Consider the following 19,525-nt stretch of genomic DNA (forward strand, 5'->3'; position numbering starts at 1 on the left):
CTACATTCCTAGCTCTTTCTAAGTTTTTGGCTTTTCATTTTTTTAATTTAAAGACAGAGTCTCACTAAGTGGCCTAGGCTGGGCTTCAACTTGCAACCCTCCCAGAATGCTGAGATTATAAATATGCACTACCACACTTGGCTCAAATCCATGCTCTTAACCACTATACTATATTGCCTCTCATCAAAACAGCCTCTACCTTGGCTCCCCTCTCTCTGGAGGCCCAGAGTCCCTATTCTGGGACTTCAGTATATGCAGCCAAAGCCTATTAGTCACCTAAGGTGGGGGAGGGGGGTCATGTAATTCACAAGATGAATCAGAGGCTAGGTTAGACAAAGATCATTTATCTACTCAATCCAAATACTACTCTAAAAATCCAGTAGCTGGGGATGAAAGAGGGGCAACAGGTAGTCAAGACAGAATTAGGCCCACTCAGACAGACAAAGACGTTCTGGTCAATAACCCAGAGAAATTGGTTGGGCTTTGGGAGTAATTCCCACTCACAGCCCCAGGAATTGCTGATTGCTCTCTTAGGAATGCTATCCAAACCATGACATCAACTACCACCACAGTGCTCAGAACACTATCCTCTGAGATCTCCAGAAGAACATCTTTCTGTATAAATCGGCTACAAGGAGGTTTGGGTACCTCTCCTATGTTAGTACTCTAGTTACAGACAAGCCAGGAGTTTAGCTAGTCTGTCTTACTACTACTACTCCTGAGAAAGGTGTCTCTAATACTAGCCACAAACCTGGAACAAAATCACAGAAATTCCCACAGATCCTGGAACACCATTCCTTGTCTATGTCACCAATCACCCAATTCTACACCACCACCATGAGCTTCCTTTTGGGCCTGCCTCTAGTGATATTCTCCGTCCAGTGAATGAAAACCTTATCAAAATGTCAGGTTTCATCCCAATCATGGACTCTTACTTCTCCCAGCCACAACTATCAATCTCTTTCAGTTAATCAGTTGGCTTTTCAACGCTGTTAGTGCTAGAAAAACTCATCACATAAATGTAAGGCTGTGGGGCTTTTTAAATATTGTAAATACCCGGGATAAGAGGATAATCATTCCAATGGCTGGAAAAAGTGCCTGTGAACAAGGAGATATCACTGGATTCCATTTCGAGATTCCACTGCAATCTCAAATCAGGGCTCTCAGCTTTATCACACTTTTGGAGGACAAGATCCCAAGTTTTCTAAACTGATTATCATCTTACTCACCTAACCATCACTACCCAGTTCCTTTAGGCCAATGGCCAAGCAGGGCCTTCAACAGATTCCAGAGGAGTAACTATCTACACGACTACTAAAGAACTCACCTATAACAGGTGTCACTGTACATGCTCCTTCAAGTGGATCTTCAATTCAGAGTATCCCATTTATGACCATTTATTATTCTATACTCTATTCCTTACCAAATCTCTTAGCACCCATGACTCCCTTGCAGCCCACTAGAATTCAAAGGAAATATAAGCTACCTTAGAGCATGGTTCTCACGCTTTCTTTCCCAGCACACCTAAGGGGTACAACACGTAACTTCACTCCCACTTATCACAACCATAGCCCAGCCCACTAACATCCCTCTCAAGAAATGCACCTCTCTCCTCAAGCAATGGATCCTACCAAGTTTCTTTATGCCTATGTTTAACTCATTGGAACATTTTCCCCTCCATTCCCACGAACTCTAGTTGATATTTGTTTTTTCCCTTGTACTCAATGATTCATTTCAATCTCCCTTTCTGACTGGCTCACTAACTTCACTCCCAACCTAGCCACAGACTCTGCACTTGACTCTTTAGCAATAGTCTCCAAATAAGAGCTCCTGCCAGCAGTTTAGCCCTCAGCTCAGCCCTAGGCTGGAATGACTTCCCAGGACTAGATACTGACCACAGCAGAAGAAAAGTGGGACTGCTCATGTAACAGATCAGTTCTGTCCCCTGCAGACTTTTAACATCCTCCACAGGCCAACTATATACAGGATCATAAATACATCATCCAATTCCAAGGCACCTCCACTTCAGAACTAAAGCATCCTGGATGTTTGATTTTCCTTCTAGTCTCTTCTGATTCTCTCAACCACTAACAGAGTTTTGCCTGTGGTTGCACTCAAGGCATACAATCCCTCTGCCTGTGCTACCCTGCAGGGAGGAGGGGGCTAGTGTCAATCTGGGAACACTCTTGTCTCAAGCTTTTGGGCTACAGCTCAATTTTCACAGCTAGAGCTCAAAACTCATCACATAAATGTAAGGCTGTGGGGGCTTTCTAAGTATTGTGAACACCTAGGATAAGAGGATAAAAAATAATCATCCCAATGGCATCTTAATCAAAATGATGCAGGATCTTTTTTCCCAATGAGACAGAGTGATGCAGAAAGCATATCCTAATATCAGTTTCCTCACGTCAAACATTTGAGATCAGTCTACAAAAGAAATGTAATTAAGAGGACAGGAAAAATAAAGACAGGATAGAGACAGGGAAAAGCAAAGCCTATGGATTTGATAAAAATTTCTTCAGATTTCACTCCCCCACCTCACCCTTACCAACCTGCTGGCTTGCTTCCAATGGCTGAGTACTTGTTGTTGGGGCTCAGAGTGGGTTCCACCTCCAACCCCAAGCCCTACAGTCCTTGTAATCAACTCATTACCCAGACCCTCCTAACTTCCTCCTACCTCCTACCACCTCCCTCCCAATGTGAGCCAGCCAGCCAGTCCTCTATAGTTTGTCTGTTTTTTTTGCTTTGTTTCTGGTACTGCAGATTTAACCCCGGTCTTTGTACTGAGATACATCCCTAACCCTTTTTATTCATGTTGAGACAAGGTTTCCCTAGAACTGCTAAGGTCCCCATGCTAGCCTGGAACATATGATCTTCCTGCCTCAGCTTCCTAAAGTACCTGGATTATAGGCACTTCCACTACAACCAGCCACTTACCTGTTTGAAGAGTCTAAACTTCCCTGGTCAATTGAAGATGGGTCCTACCAGATCCAAATCCAAATTCCCAGTTGTTTCGGGAAAGGAGGAGGTGTAATGTTATTCTTCAGCTGTTACCTCTCCCCAAAGACCTAGCAGTCTGCCCAATTGCTACCTTCAGTGACAAATGAGGTGTCAGAGTAGCCCCCCTGACAATGCCTCAGCTCATGTAGTTCCACTTTTTGATTCTTACCCTTTCTGCCCAGACTCTGTTAGCTCAAACTCTCTTCCGCCACTTCTAGCCTTCATACCCTTTCTCATAGCATCTCAGTAAGACCTCCTAACTTGAATGTAAGAAATACCTTATAACTGATACAGATAATCCAACTAACTCACTGGATTAAAAAATCTCCATTCTTCTGCTCCTTCATTTTCAACATTCTCACAAACACACCTGTAATCAAGGTTAGTGTTTACAGACTTAGGCCAATTCATCCTGTTTTACTCTGTGAGCACCTTCTTTTATCCCTGCTGCAAAAGTTTTAAGAGGCCTCAGACCTATGTGGCCCTCTCAGTTGCCTATATTTCTTACAAAGTAATTCGAAATCCCTCCCTCCTACACACTATGAGCAGGGCTGATCATTAAACTATCCTTTATATCCTTACTGCACCAATACTCACCTGTATAATGGCAGTTATCAAGTTTTGGCTGATGGTGATCACACTTATGCCCACCCTCCTGGACTCTGAGCTCCCTGAGGGTAGGGGCACTATTTCTTCCTTGTCCTTATATCATGGTAGTTAGTATCCAAAGAGCAAAAAGAGGTCCTTTTGTTTCCTCTAAGGTGGTTACAATAAGGTCCTCCCCATTCCTTTGCTGACTTAGTTGGTTTTGTCATGTCCAACAAAAACTTTAAAAGGCAGCTTAGTATCACTGTTATTTTACAGTCCCTGATTTCAGTCACTATTTATCACTGGTTCTATTCTTTAGTGCTTTTCCTCACTACAAAGTTAGCCCAGTGCTTAACGAAATCTGCATTCCAACAGCTGTCTCAGCCTTGAGGAGGCCACTAAGATAATAAGAAGCTAGGGGGGATGTTTCCTGATTTGCAATAAATTGTGCGGTGATTTTGTTACCAGTGAACCAGTCCTCCCCAAGGAAAATTCTTGAACCCAACCCCCATGCAATTCCACAGCCTAACTATACACCATAGCAGCTTAAAAGTATAAACCCTAGGGAAGGTAGAGAAGCAGTCTGAACAGAGCAAATAAACCCACTTCGATTGTGCCTCTGCTATGCCAAACACACAAGGCAGCAGTACCATGCATCAGTGCTCCATTCCCCAAGATGTATATTTTACTTCTACATTGCTATGTCTGCTCCCAATAAAGAAGGGCCCTTCGGCTTTCATAGTTACAACATGGCCAAGACTCGGACATAGCAAATGCTTGTTCCTGTTCAGGGAGCACTAGCTGTAAGGGTGAGGGATAATTCAGGGGACCACCAAGGAAAGAGCACTGGGGGGGGGGAGCACCACTTTTATGGAGGCAGTGACAAAAAGGACAAAAGGATCTAGTGACCGTCCCATTCCCACCACCATCACTAGCCACCAACAGCAGAATTCATTTATAGTGACCCTGGAAGAAGAGATATGTTAGAGAGAGACAGAACTAAAAAGAAAGGCAATAAGTGGTCTGATGGGCAGGGGAAAAATTATTCCAGGAGTAGGGAGCCTGTGCAAGAACACTTACGGCTCACACAGTCATCATAATTCAGCCCCCTCAAGCATTTTGTGCTCTGCTTATGGTGTTAACTTTAATGTCTTAACATATAACACCATCCACACTAACACAAAATACTACACACGCCAGATGAGGCTGAGTTATAGTTGCTGTGGGAAGCATAACTTTGAATTTCCTGATTTTGGTGCATTTAATCTCAACCATAATGTTACATTAATGTCGGTTTTGCATTTCATTTCCTAGTTTAGAAGAATAGCATCAGTGCCTTCGCCTGTTTGTACAGAAAAAAGTACAGGCTGACTGGGGCCACAGGCAGAGAAAACAAAATCCAACAACTGGGCTCTCTTGCTAAAAACTCTGGGCCAATATCTCCCTTTTGGAGCAGCTGTAGCCAGGGCAAGCTAATAGGGAGGGAAGGCTGGGTTTTTTCCAGGGCACTGCCTTTCTGTCTACGTGGAGACTGCACGAACCAAGAGCAGAGAGAAGGAAACAAGCTAAATATGGGTCAAAGAGCAGTACTGATGTAGGTTTTGCGGGGCGGGGGTTGGGACTCTTGCTTTTCAGCCTTGAATGGGGAGAAAGGGGAATCAATGTAGTTTGATTGGTACGGATCTTAACCAATTTCCTGTAAAGTTTTTAAAAATGTATCTTTCACCAAGGACTGGCCATGATGCACCAGCTTTAGGTCACAATGAAATCCTCCAAACGTCTCTCTTTTATATTACTCCTTTTTCTGTCACCATAACCCTTCCCCCAGTCTACTCTCCAAAAATAGCCCAGCATCTGGACAATTTTCTATAAAGAGAAACTCCTTTACTCATAGTTCTAACTCAAAATGCAGATGGAGTCTCTTCAAGGTTTCTGTAAAAAGAAAAAAGCCCCCATGGACAAAGACCAAACACTAAAAAACCTGAACCCCAAAGGTCAGTTTTCTCCGAAGTTATGGGCACTTGAATGCAGATTAGAGGGAGAACAGTAGGCAGAGCTGCTGCAGCACACAGTGAACAAAACACTACCCAGGAGGCTGATGGACAGACAGACAGACAGGACCAGGGAGGGATGAAGGCAGCAGCCAGGACATGGCAGCCAGGACATCAGCTCCTCAGATGAGGAGAGATGGCATGCCCCTCCCTCCCTGGCCATCCAGTCAGTTGGGGTTACTTCCTCCTCCCCACTTGCTGTGGCCTATTCCTCATTTTCTTCACTTACATTTGCTTTGGTCTCTTCTGAACACTGAGGTGGTGAGAAAATTTGCCCTGAGGTTAAAGAGGCACAATTAAAGATCCCACCAAAGCTTTCAGGCTGCTCTCTGGGGCTCAGGGTCATAACAACCATCATTCAATGCACATCCACACCAAAATGAGCAATGTGAGCTCCAGCTAGTAAGGACAAAGGAGCCATGATTCTCCTAAACTAAATAAAAAATCTACTTCTGTATCAGAAAACAATTCCTAAAACAAGAAGGTGCCTCTAAAACATTTTAAACCATTTAAATTAACATTTAAGTGAAAAAATGCTTTCCAATGAAAAGGTATCATATTCAACCAATACTTATCATGTTAATCTGAATCAAAACATGTAAAACAGATAAAATGAGGGCAAAAACTAGAATATAAAAGCCTATTACTGGCAAATCAACTACTCCAGTTTCACCTAACTGAATAAAGTACAAAAATAAAGAACAAAAATGATGACAAACAGAAAATATCAGATGTCTTACTGTATTTATAACCAATATTGTTACCCTCCCAATTACAACAGAGCTTATACCTGTTAGTTTTTTGTGATGGCATTCCTTTAGAATAGTCCCAATAAGATGACTCAGGGACTTCTGAAAAACTAGAGACAGACGAGAAAAATGATCCCATGCCAACCTTCCAAACAAGTCCTGGCCCAAAGCTTGTTTCTGCCTCTTACACATTCAAAGGTATGACACACTCCAGAAGAATAAGAAATGTACTATGCAGAGATCCAGGGTATTGAAAGCTCCTGGGAGCTGGTGAGGAGAGAGCTAGGACTGCTCATTCATGATTCTACTCCCACACCTGGGAGGTATGCCATAAAGAACCTGTCAGGTGGACAGCCATCATGCTGTTCTGAGATCAGGAAGGCTGACTGAACTTACAAACCATGTTCTGGTCCTTTTACTGTCTCTTCTAGAAGATCCTTCTTATCCCAAGTCTCAGTCTTTCCTACTTCCATTTAAATTCATTTCTTGTTTGTCTTTACTAAAATGAAGAACAAGTTATTGCCATACTTCTAGGAATAACAACTCCCTAAATGATAAAACTATTTAAAATGGACAAGAAATCAGCTGCCAAAACTATATTACATTTCTTTCTTACTAAGTCCTTTTTTTTTTTTTTTTTTTTTCTGTAATGATTTTTTGTTTCTCTTTCCTAAACTTTTCCAATTTCCCTACTTTCCTTGCTGACCAGAAGATCTAAACAGCACAGAGGATCTAATGAGAACATGACTTACGATGATCTCATTGAGAAGAAACCATCCTACCTGGGACTGAAGACTTCTTTAATCCATCTTCTAAGCTTTCTCTAAATCCTATCAGGATCCTGCTAGCAGCACACCTTAAAGAGCTATAAATTGCCACTACCAAACAAATCTCAAACTATTCATCCCCTTCCTAAGGTGCAACAAGGGTAGGTCAACAGAGATATATAGCCCTAAACTCACCTGCCCACCTGTTGATCACAGCATTGTAGAGGCTTAATGAAGGTGAGATGCATTACATTTGTCACTTGCCCTAGATCCACTCAAATCCATCACTATGTCACAGCAAGAAGTTAAATTGATCTGACAGGATTTGCTCTTCTTCACAAACCGATGTAAGTTATTACTCAGTACCCATGCTCTTTTAGCTGTTTGCTGATTGATTATCTGACGATCAGGTCAAGTATCTTCTCTGGAATCACAGTAAACTAACAGGTCTATAATTTCCAAGATCATTCGTATTCCCCTTTTAAAGATAAGCAAGACAGCAAATGCTTCTTCCTGAGTTCTCTAAAGCAACAGCTAATGCTTTGCTAATAATGAACCAGGGCAGCCAATTCCTTAAGTGCCCTTGGAATCACATCATCAAGGTTCATTGATTCTGGAGATAATCTTTAATCAGGCTCAGATACTGGTAAACAACATGAAGCTCTAACTCAGCCAGGGTCTAGAAAGTCTTGGTGAGTAAGTCTGGGAAAAAAGTTAGTGGAACAAGTGATTTAATCTGTACTGCACTACATCTTCAGCATTGCAACAAATAAGTAAATAAAAAAGAACAATGCCCTTGAACATGAAATCAAAGGTGACACTGACAGACCAAACAGAGATCTCAATCATGCTCCAACTTCTCGAACTTAGCAGGGCCCTCTACCAGACAAGGGAAGAGAGCTACATAATGATCTGAGCTTATAATCTAACTGTGAGGATAAGAAGCATACATCCATAAGCATGTGACAGGAAGCAAAAAGCAGCAAATGCCCTAAGGGAGAAGTCAAGCGATTATGAAGGTTCAGAAGAAGGATGAATCATACGCAGTAGAGACATGTTAGAGAGTAGACTCATGTCCCACTAAGGCTTACTCAGTTACTGAAACCTAACCTGTAAGGGAAATAATATACAGTATTAGGATACGGATCACAGAGTTCCATCTTGGGAGACTATACAACCAAAGCCACAACCTACCACTCAGGAACAACCACCATGCCAGAAAAATTTCAGTAGTTAGAGGAAGCAGAGATGATGACCCAAGAGCGTAGGCAGGAACAAGAAGCAGAGAAAGCAAGTGTGGCTTGAGTAGCACCCAAGCTGCATTCCCTTTTATTCAAAGTTCCTTCTCTTGTGGCATTATCCTCATCCAGCCGGTCCTCCATGGCCTTAGTAAGCCTGACTCCAATGCCCCAAAAGTAAACCACTGCTTTAACAGAGAAGAGGAAAGAGGAATGAGAAAGGAAAAAGGAGTTGTGATATCTGCTTTAGGTGAGACAATATACCATTTTAAAAACAAATCTCTTTCTGGAAAAAACAACCATGAAAAATAAAGCCAGTTATCTCTGGATGAATTCCTCTGCTCTCTGCCTCCCAAGGGCCCAATGCTGAGGTTCTCTTCTCCCCATCCTGAAAGTTGTTCCCTGATCAACATGTCTATGCATTCAAATATTACACATTCTATAACAGAGAAGAGTGACAGACCTACAGCCAGTATACCCAAAGCTCTCACATTACAACAAACTGTCCATCAAGCCCCAATCATTTCCTTAAAGCAAACACCAAGCACCTCAATGGTACCCACCACAGTTGCCTCTCTGCTGCTAAACCAAGTTTCCTAGCAGCCTTACCTTTAAAGGTAAAAGGTCTTTTACACAATAGGTAACTAAGGAAAAAAAAAAGCAAGCAAAGAAATTTTCCTTTCCAACAAACCAGCAATGGTACTTGTTCAAGTTAATCACTGCATAAAACATCATCCCAAAACTTGTGGCTTAAAGTACCAATAATCACAGTTATTCTGAGTCAGGAATTTAGGAGTGGCTCAGGTGACTAAGGGTCTCTCCTGAAGTTGAAGTCAGATGTCCACTGGGGCTGTAGTCATCTGAAGGCTTGACTAGGGGTGATGGATTCATATAACTGGCAAGTTGATATTGGCTTCTGGATTACAGCCTCAGTTTCTACTTGCACCTGCCTCCACAGACCTGCTTAAATGGCCTTGTAGAGCATGGCAGCTACTACTCTGGCTTCCACCAGAGCATGTGATCTAAAAGAGCAAAGCAAACTGCTGTACTTTTTTATAACTTAGCCTGAGAAATCACACACTGTTTCTTCCACTATATTCTATGCCACTATATTTCATTGCTAGATATGAATACCAGGAGGTTAAGATCACTAGAGGTCATCTTGGAGGCTGCTACCACAGTACTACTTCAAGAACTAGCAGCAATGGCACGAGAAGAGAAATAAAGAAAAAGAAAAGAAAGACAAAGGAAGAGAAAGAAGGAAATGTTTTCACCCCAAAAGCTGAGACAAAGAGAAACCATGTGCTTAGTTCTTCCCAGAGACTTCTCAGCCTACCTTGCCCTGGCATATCTGGATCAAGTTCTGCCTCCTAGAACTCCAGATGAGAAGTTAAAAGCCAGGATATGAGAAAATACCTCTGGGTCCCAGGAAGCAAGATTCTCCTCCCTCCCTCCTTGCCCACCCCACCTTTTCTGAAGCAATGAAACATTACCTGAGGATGAATCTGTGGCTTGTCACACGTGGCCTCAAAGTCCAGCACTAAAAAGTAGTGATACCTCTGGGGAGGGAAGGACACCATTGCCGCCATGGATGCGCCAAAGCCGTGGGCCGCCAGCTTTCTGGTGGATATGGAGCAGAACTCCGGAACACCACAAGGAGAAAGTAAGTGGGAGCCCAGCACTTTTCTTGCTCTTGAAAGTAAATATGAAGAAAATCGAGCTGCTCCAGTCTGTAAAGGTGCTAGCATTGAACATCCAGAAGCATCTAAAACTTAGGGGAGGAAAGTTAAAAAAAAAAAAAAAAAAAAAAACAGCCTGGGTTACTCCCCTCCCACTGTGGCCCTATTCCATCAAGTCTTAATCTTCAAGAATATCCATGCAATATAAGCCACTCCCCAATGTTTCTGGGCCCTTTTCTAAATCACAGTATTCATTACTAAAGTTCAAGACCCTAACACCAGCACCTGCAGCATTTTTACAGTTCTGAGTCTCCCAGATCCTTCTCAAAACAATATGTAACACTGGCCTTCATCTTTAAACAGAGTTCTAACTCAAAAGAGAACAGAGAAAACTCCTGTGGTCATTTCTCTGGTGACCACAGTTAACTTTCACGTTAAGGGTCCCAAAGTAACATTAAATGACCCAGTTGCACAATCAGTCCCAGAAGCTAAGCAGACTAAGACAAACATCAGCAAATGCCCACAGCTCTCTCCTCAGCTCCACTGCCTGCCATGTGCCCTTGGCTTTCCTGTCCGTGTACGATATCTCCCTTTTCCCAATCTCAAAGTGTGAAAGCAAATAAAGCCAATCCCAGAAGAGTATGCTTAGGACACTGGCTATTCCCCAACCCCCACAATAGCCAGCAACACCCTGGGGGATGGATGAACAAGGCCTGGAGAGCACAGCTGGCAACAGCCTCAGGCCTCCTCATTTGTGGCCTTGAGTCTCACTTTCTCCTAGGGCCCCTGAATGGCCCTGAATAACTGTGGGACTTTTTAAATAGGGAAGCAAAAAGAGAAAACCCAGATGTGGCAGTAATGGAAGCATTACTAAAAGTCTAGTAAAGTTTTCTGAGTGAACATGTGCAAAAAGAAGAAAAAAGAAAAAATTCCAATCACTTTTCCTGTACGTTTTCCCTTTAAATTTGCAGTATGTCTGTTTATCAGAGGACTAAATACTATATAAAAATCAAAGTCTAAGTTTTACTCACCTTTAGCACTCCCCCAAAGGAACAAAAGTAGAAATTCTGTCCTTCCCACTTTTATACTCAATACTCAAATTTCCCTTAACTTTAATCCTCAAACACCAAACCCTACCACCCGATACAGAAATAAAGAGTTTATACTTCCTGAAGCACCCTTCTCACAGAACCAAAGGCTTGCCTCTCAGTGGCAACTAGTGAGTACCAGGCTCCCTCCACACAAACTGGGAAACAATGCCCTGTGAAATCCAGGACATATTCAAAGGCACTGAACTTCACATCTACCTGAACAGAAAAGGACAATATCAGGTATCACTTCTAAGCTCTCTCCTGACTCAGTGAATGAGTCGCAATCATTTGCCAGCATAGTTATCAAAATATATGCTTGCATGGGTACTCAGATTCCCTATCCCTATACTGAGATGTGGGGACTGAGTGCAGACCAAAAGAAATTTTAACTGCATTCCTCATGGATCCTGCACAAGCACAGTGCTTCTTACCATTGCTTTAGAGCCTCCCCCAAAATGTAGCCCAAACTCCTCAGTCCAGGTAGACAAAGGCTGGCCCAAGTCCAGGTAGACAAAGGCAAAAGAGCCAATACCCCTTTGAAAGCCAGAATCCAAAATAACTCATCTCTTCACCTACTCTTGAACAGTACTGGGAAATCTTACTGAGATGGAATATGAATGTGTTTGCTCACACATTCCAGTTTGTATCCAAAGTCCCTCGGGGCCTGAGAACTCTTCTCAAATTCCTCAAAGTCACACCACATATAAGGACTTTTTTAAACTCCTAATGTTTCCAATTACTATAATGTCTATAGTAAACAGAGTATATACAGTCAGCCAAACACTGCCACATACTCCAGGTAATTAAACTTCTTGCTGAACAAAAGCTTCCAGATTTCAGTCCTGACTTTACCACTTATCAACCACAGCACCGGGCCAGGGATTTAACTCAGTGGTTCCAGTCACCTGCCTCTCAACCACAGCACCTTGGGTAAGCTGTTCAATTCCTCACCTGTAAAATGACAATAATAACAGTACCTACTGCTTAAGTGAGAATGAAATGAGACAATACATGTAAAGCACTAAAAAGTGTCTAGCACCTAAATGCTCAGAAAACATTAGCTTAATATTACAACTACTACTATCCAATTGGCTATGTCAACCTGGCCAACCCTGGGTCCCCGTAACTAGAGTCTATAAGTCCAATAATATATAAGACATTATAAGGAGTTACATCAAATTTCCTGCTCTAGACCTCCCCTAGGTCATTCCATCCATCCATCTATCTCCTAACTCATGGACAACACATTGATGTCCAGAGGTCTTATTGCCTATAGGCCTTGTTTTCTCACCTGATTTCACCTACATGAAAAAGCATTTCTTTTAGAAAATCTTAGGTACAGACCTTAGGAAGCCAACCCTCCACATGTCACTAGTCACTGGGTTCCATACTTCCTTGACTTCCAACAACCAAATTCAGCCCAAGGGAAGACAGAGGGAAGCTATTTCTCTTTCTTTCCGGAAAAAAATTCAATCCTAAAGCCATTAAATGCAGCAGGAGAAAGCAAGTATCTATACCAGCTGGGAGAGCCAAAAGGGTAAGGGGCACATCAGAGAGCCCAGGCAGGGCGAAGAAGGCATCCATGCAGAGGTGGGAAGCTGTGCAGCACATCAGACCAAAGGTGGGTGTGGAGGGCACTCACATTGAGGGTGGTCTAATGTGGAAATTCATAAGCAGTATAAAAGAGACAATCATGAAGGGTAAAGGATAGTGGATAGCAATGGGAGATGAGTTACATACAGAAGAAATAAGCAAAGCGTGTATATTAAGGATAACAAGAACCAGGTTTCTCACTGTTACAGAAATGATCTAAAATATGGAAAGAAAGAAAATCTGTGATTGATTGAAATTGGAATTGGCAGTTAAGAGTGTGATCTCATGGTTTCTGATGTAGATATGTATAAATAATTGTAGCTATAAATACTGTATGAATATTTATATATATAAACATTCCTCATTTAACAACTGAGTTCCATCCCTGCATCTAGGTCATTAAGTGAATTGGTTGTTAAATGAGGAACTGTATACAGTATGTACATTACAATATTCAGGATGAAGAAACAGTCAAAGGAAACTCCAACTTGATGACTCTGCTTTTATTTGCATAACTTTAACATGCAGTACTGTAATGTATACCAGAACATAAAACTATAGTACTGTAATGTACAGTACAACCAGCAAAAATTATAACACTGTACAAACAAGATGTACTGTACCAAAAAAAGACACTGAGGCTCTAAACAAGAGGTACAGAAATGTACAAAAAAAAGACAGGTTGTAAGTCTAAGAGGTAGGTCCTAAATCCAAACAGCATGCCTCAGTCACAAGTCCAAATAGTAGTTAAACAGGTAGGTTGTTAAATGAGGAATATCTGTTCTCACACACAAATATATACACATACGCATATAAATTTTTTAGCTCAGTCTGAAGAATTGTCAGAGACCAGCAACACTCAACAGCAATAACTACATCGAACATTCTGTTGCCTTTTAAATACCATCCTCCACTAAAAGAACCAGAACTCCTTGGAGAAATGGCTGATTCTAGGCAGTAGTAGGTTAAAAGTACAAGGATAAGCTTGGAACATCCTGTTCTACCAGAAAGCAAGAAATGCTCAAAGAAGTATGGGAATATACCAAAAGGACACAAAGCCACCTTGAAAAAACTCCCACTGGCCAATAAATAATGAGCATAAGAGAAAAAAAGGCGTTGAAGCAACTTGGAAAAAATGAGTTCATAAATAAATAAAACTAAATTTTATCAAGGGATATTTACATAGATTCAATGTACTGTATCTCCCTACAAATTACTTACTAATTATAACAGTAAGTAGTCTTATAATGGAGAAACCTAGCAGACATCACTTCAATCAACTGATCAAAAATAAATATCAATGCCAGGCATGGTATTGCACACCTATAATCCCAGCAGTTGGAGCGTGAGGCAGGAGGACTGCTGTGAGTTCGAGACCAGACTGTGCTACATAGTGAATTCAAGGCCACCCTGAACTACACAGCAAGACTCTGTCTCAAAAAGACACCCCCAAAAAAATCATTAATAATGGGATAAATTAAAATTGCATGATTATCTAAAAGGATGCATTTATAAAAGGAAGCCATCATTTGTGACACTCCAGTTAAAGAGGCATAATTTAAATCTAATCATGAGAAAATAATCAAACAAACCCTAACTGAGGCACAATCTACACCAAGAGCCTTAATGTTCAAAAATATCAAGATCACCAAAGTCAAGGTAAGTTTACTGAGGAAAGTCTAAAGGAAACTAAAGAGAATTGATAACTAAATACAACTCACAATTCTGAATCACATCTTTCTCTGCCTTAAAGGATATTCCTGGGACAAGTGGCAAAATTTGAATGGGATCTGTAAGTTAGCTAGAGTTAATGTATAAATATTGATTTCCTGTTTCTGATGGTTGTACAATGGTCAGATAAGAAAACATCCTTATAGGAAATACATGCAAAGTAGTCAGGGTGATTCGGCATTAGTTTGGGAACTTAACCTTCAAATGGTCAGGAAAAATTCTTTGTACCGTGCTTCCAACTTTTATGTAAATTTGGGCTGTTTTAAACTTTTAAAAAGTTATTTTTAGATTCTTGTGCAGGGCTGGGAGTATAGCTGGGAGTGATAAAGCATTTGCCTAGCATGCATAAGACTCTGGGTTTGATCTCCAACACCAATAAATAAATAAAATAAATTCCACATGCAAAATGATTTAAAAAAACAAAAAACAGAACAGGTGGTAGATGAGAAAGAGGTTTCCCCATAGTGACCACAGAAGGTGCTCTACCAGAGGCAGCCCTTAATGCATACCGCAGCCCAAGGAGTCTCTTACTCTCTCCAGCTGAGTCTGCCTGAGAAGAGCCTCAACACTCACCTCACTGGCATTGCGACTCCCCCACCATGGCCTTCTTAAGAAATACTCCCACACTCCCTGCAGCAGCTCTTGTTCCCCCAGTAACCTGGAATGTCTATTTTTTATTGATGACTTTATATTTTAGTTACAGGTTTACAGAATATAAATCTATAGCTTATAACATAGACTGGGACTTAAAATATCTAGTAGAGCAGTGGTATTCAAAAAAAGTTTATAATTCTCTATATTTCTAAACTATCTTGTATCAGAGACCAAGGTTTATACACATTTGTTCTCAGGTATCTTTTTCTTTCTAGCAAATTACAAGTAGTAAGCAGCCTACAGCTATAGAGAAAATGAATGATTCTCTCTTCAAAATGAGGGGATTGGCCCCCCAGTGGGGACTAGGGAGGGATAAATAGGGACTGCCCTGGGGCCAGCCTGATTTGGAGAACAGGCCTGCACCACAGCCCCTGGAGGACAGTCTCTGTGCAGAGTATTTACACAACAGACACCAATGGCTCCTCTGCAGGCATTACTGTCTATCAGGTAAATAACACATGTGCCAAGACACACATTTAATGAGGGAAATAATATGCCTTTATAAAAAGACTCAATCTGTATTTACCTGAGAGACCAAAGAAGCACCAAATCACCAGATTAGTGGAACCACAGAGGAGTCGTTCTGGTGTCCTGGGTAAATAGACATTTTATAGCCTCCATTACTAGAGGGGTAAGGGAGGTGGAGGGAAGGGTCATTCTTCAACATTCACATACACAGGCAAGGGAGCCTCAGGGATGGGACAAAAAGAGAAGCCTATCAGGAAACATGTGGTCTACTCCCACTTCACCTCCCCAGCCACACAGATTTAAAATCTTTAGGTTGATACCATCCCTGGATTCAATCCTTGCCATTAAAAGTCAGAGTGATAGGCATGGGTATATTCCAGGGAAATTCCAAGGTACCACAGGCAGATTCTGAACCCAACTGACTTGATGGACCTGGACCACTAGAGCAGAAACCTTTTCAGTTCCCCATCCTGGGTTAATTCCTTCACCCAGTCTGACCTTATAGTATCAAATGCTCAAGCACCTCAACTACAGAAGCAACAACAAAGACTGCCTATCTGGAACTCACTCAATACCAGGCTTTGTCTTAAGCAGCTAAAAAATGGTCAGAAAAACAAATAAACTGCATACTTTCCAAAGTTATAATCTTTAACCTAATGAATACATCCCTACTGCCAGAGTACCTTCTGTGAAAATCAGACTGTCAAAGGTAAAAGACAAGCTAAGAGGCCACCAGGGAAAAAGAAGCCCTAGAAGAGGACTGCCCAAGGTCCACACAGCAAGAAAGAGAAAGAAGAGAAACCAGGGCTCTGGACTCCACAGCCAGGGTCGCAGGCCACCTCTCGAATGCAAAGAGAAGGCTTCACCACTCATCCCCCAGACTTCCCTGAAGTCTCACAGAAGTGGCAGAAGCCTGAGGGCTCTGTCTAGTTAGGTAAAAGCTATAGGTTGGACACAAAACAAAGCCTGATGAACCCTGAAATTTCTACATGACTTTCAGATGACCGCAAAGTGGAAACAAAGCAGAACTCTTTTGTTGAGTCCTCATCTCAACAAGAGTCCTCTTTGCAGCCAGTTACTGCCTCTGCCTATAACTACAGCAACGTCCACTTCAACGCAGGGTTAGGGAAAGCCCCTCAATATCAGAAGAAACTGCTAATCCCAAACTACCAAAAGAGCTAAAGTCACTAAAGGACTTCAGCAATGCCAAATCCTGACGGCACCATCACAGACAACAGTAAGCAGGCTTTCCCCTTCAAATACCCCATCTCAGCAGTTCATGGCAGAATGTTAAAAAAGGTAATCATTTGATCTGCCTATTTGTAAACAATAAGCCATGCCTACTAGCTGAGACAAAATGTTTCCAGAGACCAAAGTTGGAAGATATCTCTTTGCAAAGTCCTGCAAGTCAGCTGCTGTTCCATCATATACGAGGTGGCACAAAGCCTTGTTTCCCAACACACCACAAGGAGATGGAGGGCACAGAATGGTCATCCCTTTAAGCACTTCCCACACTTTTAGATGGCATCTACAGAACAGCAGCATCCTGAAGTTCAAATACCTTTTATACTCCTGCTTCCAAATTAGAGAACTTGTGTTGAAGCAGCTACACAATCTACTTGTTAATTTAGACAAACCTATGTTCAAATCTTGACTCTTGGGCTGCGCATGGTGGCACACACCTGCAATCCCAGCGCTTGGGAGGCCAAGGCAGGAGAACCACCACGAGTGTGTGAGGCCAGCCTGGACTATACAATGAATACAAGGCCAGCCTGAACTACGTAGCAAGACCTTGTCACCAAAAAAAAAAAAAAAAAAAAAAAAATTCCCAGGCCAGGGATTTAAATCAGTGGCACTGTACCTGCCTGGCAAGCACAAGGTCTGGAGTTCAGTCCCCAGTACCAAAAATAGAAGAAAAAAACTGACTCCAGTATATATTCTTTATAATACTAGCTATAATAATGCCTGTATCTTTAGGTTTGACTCATACAATGCTTTGCACAATAGTAACTGCTCAGTAAATGAAGCTACTATTGTTAATGCAAGAGATCAAAGAAAGGGAAATATCATTTTCTGAAAAACTCCTATAAACCAGCACTGTGTTAGTCATTTATATAGTTTAGCTCATTTAATCCTCCTACCAAGCAACATGGGTAACAGTATTTCCATCTTACACATGAGGACAGGCTCAGAGGTACTAAATTTGCTGGGGTTCTGTTCCCTCTACCTCATTTCCCCCACTTGACTGATTCACCCATCAGCCACAGGGCTAACAACGCATATCAACTTCAGCTATTCTTTTGAGGTAAGGTGTGATGTTAACCAAAAGTAACTCAATCTTAAACAATAATTAAATCTGTTTAAATCATACAAATTTGTTCTCATAAGAATTTGTATTTATATAAAATATCATGCGTGTATGTTGTGTGGCACTGGAAACTGAACCCAGGGTCTTCACACTGAACTACATCCCCACCCCTTTTTTATTTTGTTATTTAGAGACAAGAAGTCACTAAATTGCCCAGGCTAGACTTGAACTTGCAATTGCTCTGACTCAGTCTCTTGGATAATTGGGACTACAGGTGCACACCACATGCCTAGCTATAATTTTTTATATTTTAAAATGAAAAACAAATTACAGCCTTGAGCATAAAATCAGAAACAGGAAGGGGTGCCCTGGATTAAAGGAACTGCAGCAAGAAGAGCTCAAAGCCTTTTCTTAAACACAACTGCAGAGGTGCAAACCTTCCCCACCTTACAGAGTGAGAATCTGATAGGAGACATAGATTACAGTCAGCTCTTGGTCAGGTCCCAAATATGCTGTTTCCTCTTACTATCTATTCCTTGGCAAATGCTACCCCTTGGTTTTGGAGTGCCCTTTCATTTTTCACTACAGAAATTATCACTTCTTCAAAACCCAGTGCAAATTTCCTTTTAGTAGCTTTCTCTGACACCCCATCTTAAAGTTAATTGCTTAAGTGTGACCCAGTAACAGGTTTTTTTGTTTTTCTTTTGTGGTACTGGAGAATGAACCCAGGGCCTCTGCATTGAGATGTGTCTCCACTACTTTGTATTTTTTGAGACAGGGTCTCATTAAATCACTAAGTTACCCAGGCTGAGCTCAAATTTATAATCTTTCTGCCTCAGTCTCCTGAGTAACTGGAATAACAGGTGCACACCACCACACATGGCAAGTTTATATGGTGGCAGATATTTGTTTCTCCTACTAGTAGTAATTTTCAGAATTGGGGGAAAGACTGGAAGACACCAATATAGGGGCATGTGTGCACATGTGTGTGTGTTTGTCAGACCCTTTCACTTTTTTTTTTTTTTTTTTGGTACCGGGGATTGAACTCGGGTCCTTGCACTTGCAAGGCAGGCCACCGAACTGCTGAGCTAAATCCCCAGCCCTCACATATTTTAAATATATATACCATTAAAGTAAAGCAAGATGTTAGTTTTTTTCAGTACTGGGACTTGAACTCAGGACCTTGTACTTGCCAGGCAGATGCGTCACCACTGAATCCCATCCCTGACCCTAGGTGTATTTTTTAAATCCAAATGATGAATGTACTTTTTCCCCCTTAATAGTGCTGGGGATAGAACCCAGGGCCTTGCACATGTAGGCAAGCACTCTGCCTGAACTACATCCCCAAGCCACTCATGCATTTTAAAAGCCTGAGAAATGTTGAATTAGATTCTTAAGGAAAAGGAATACATTTTATTCATTCATGTATTCCTAGCACTTCACACAGGGCCAGGCACAAAGTGTGAGGAAAGACCTGAATGGATTAACATGCCTGAAATCATGATGCCAACTGTCTGGAATTAGAACATGTCAGAACAGCACACAGCCTAAACACCAAACAAAGGTTCTTTTCTTTCTCTATCCTTCAAGCGCACCCATTCTGTCAGA

The 19,525-nt window shown here is 41.7% G+C and overlaps 1 protein-coding gene across 8 annotated transcripts in view; it reads right to left on the reverse strand.

The window, feature by feature from the left end:
• Eri3 (ERI1 exoribonuclease family member 3) overlaps positions 1-19,525 on the reverse strand; it is a 127,635-nt gene that overhangs the window by 102,793 nt on the left and 5,317 nt on the right. For 6 of the 8 annotated variants that reach the window (XM_010610121.3, XM_010610116.2, XM_033767824.1 and 3 more), the window contains exon 3: positions 9,887-10,164. The exons of 1 other annotated variant lie outside the window; for it this stretch is intronic. In XM_010610121.3, the coding sequence (XP_010608423.1) occupies positions 9,887-10,141 (255 nt within the window). In that variant the 5' untranslated portion in view covers positions 10,142-10,164. Of the gene's footprint in view, positions 1-7,350; positions 7,636-9,886; positions 10,165-19,525 lie in introns of those variants that run through there. One more of the 8 variants, XM_010610120.3, reaches the window with a different exon arrangement.

The sequence above is a fragment of the Fukomys damarensis genome, unplaced genomic scaffold, assembly GCF_012274545.1.
Source record: "Fukomys damarensis isolate Sample0158 unplaced genomic scaffold, DMR_v1.0_HiC HiC_scaffold_23, whole genome shotgun sequence".
NCBI classification, from domain to species: Eukaryota; Metazoa; Chordata; class Mammalia; order Rodentia; family Bathyergidae; genus Fukomys; species Fukomys damarensis.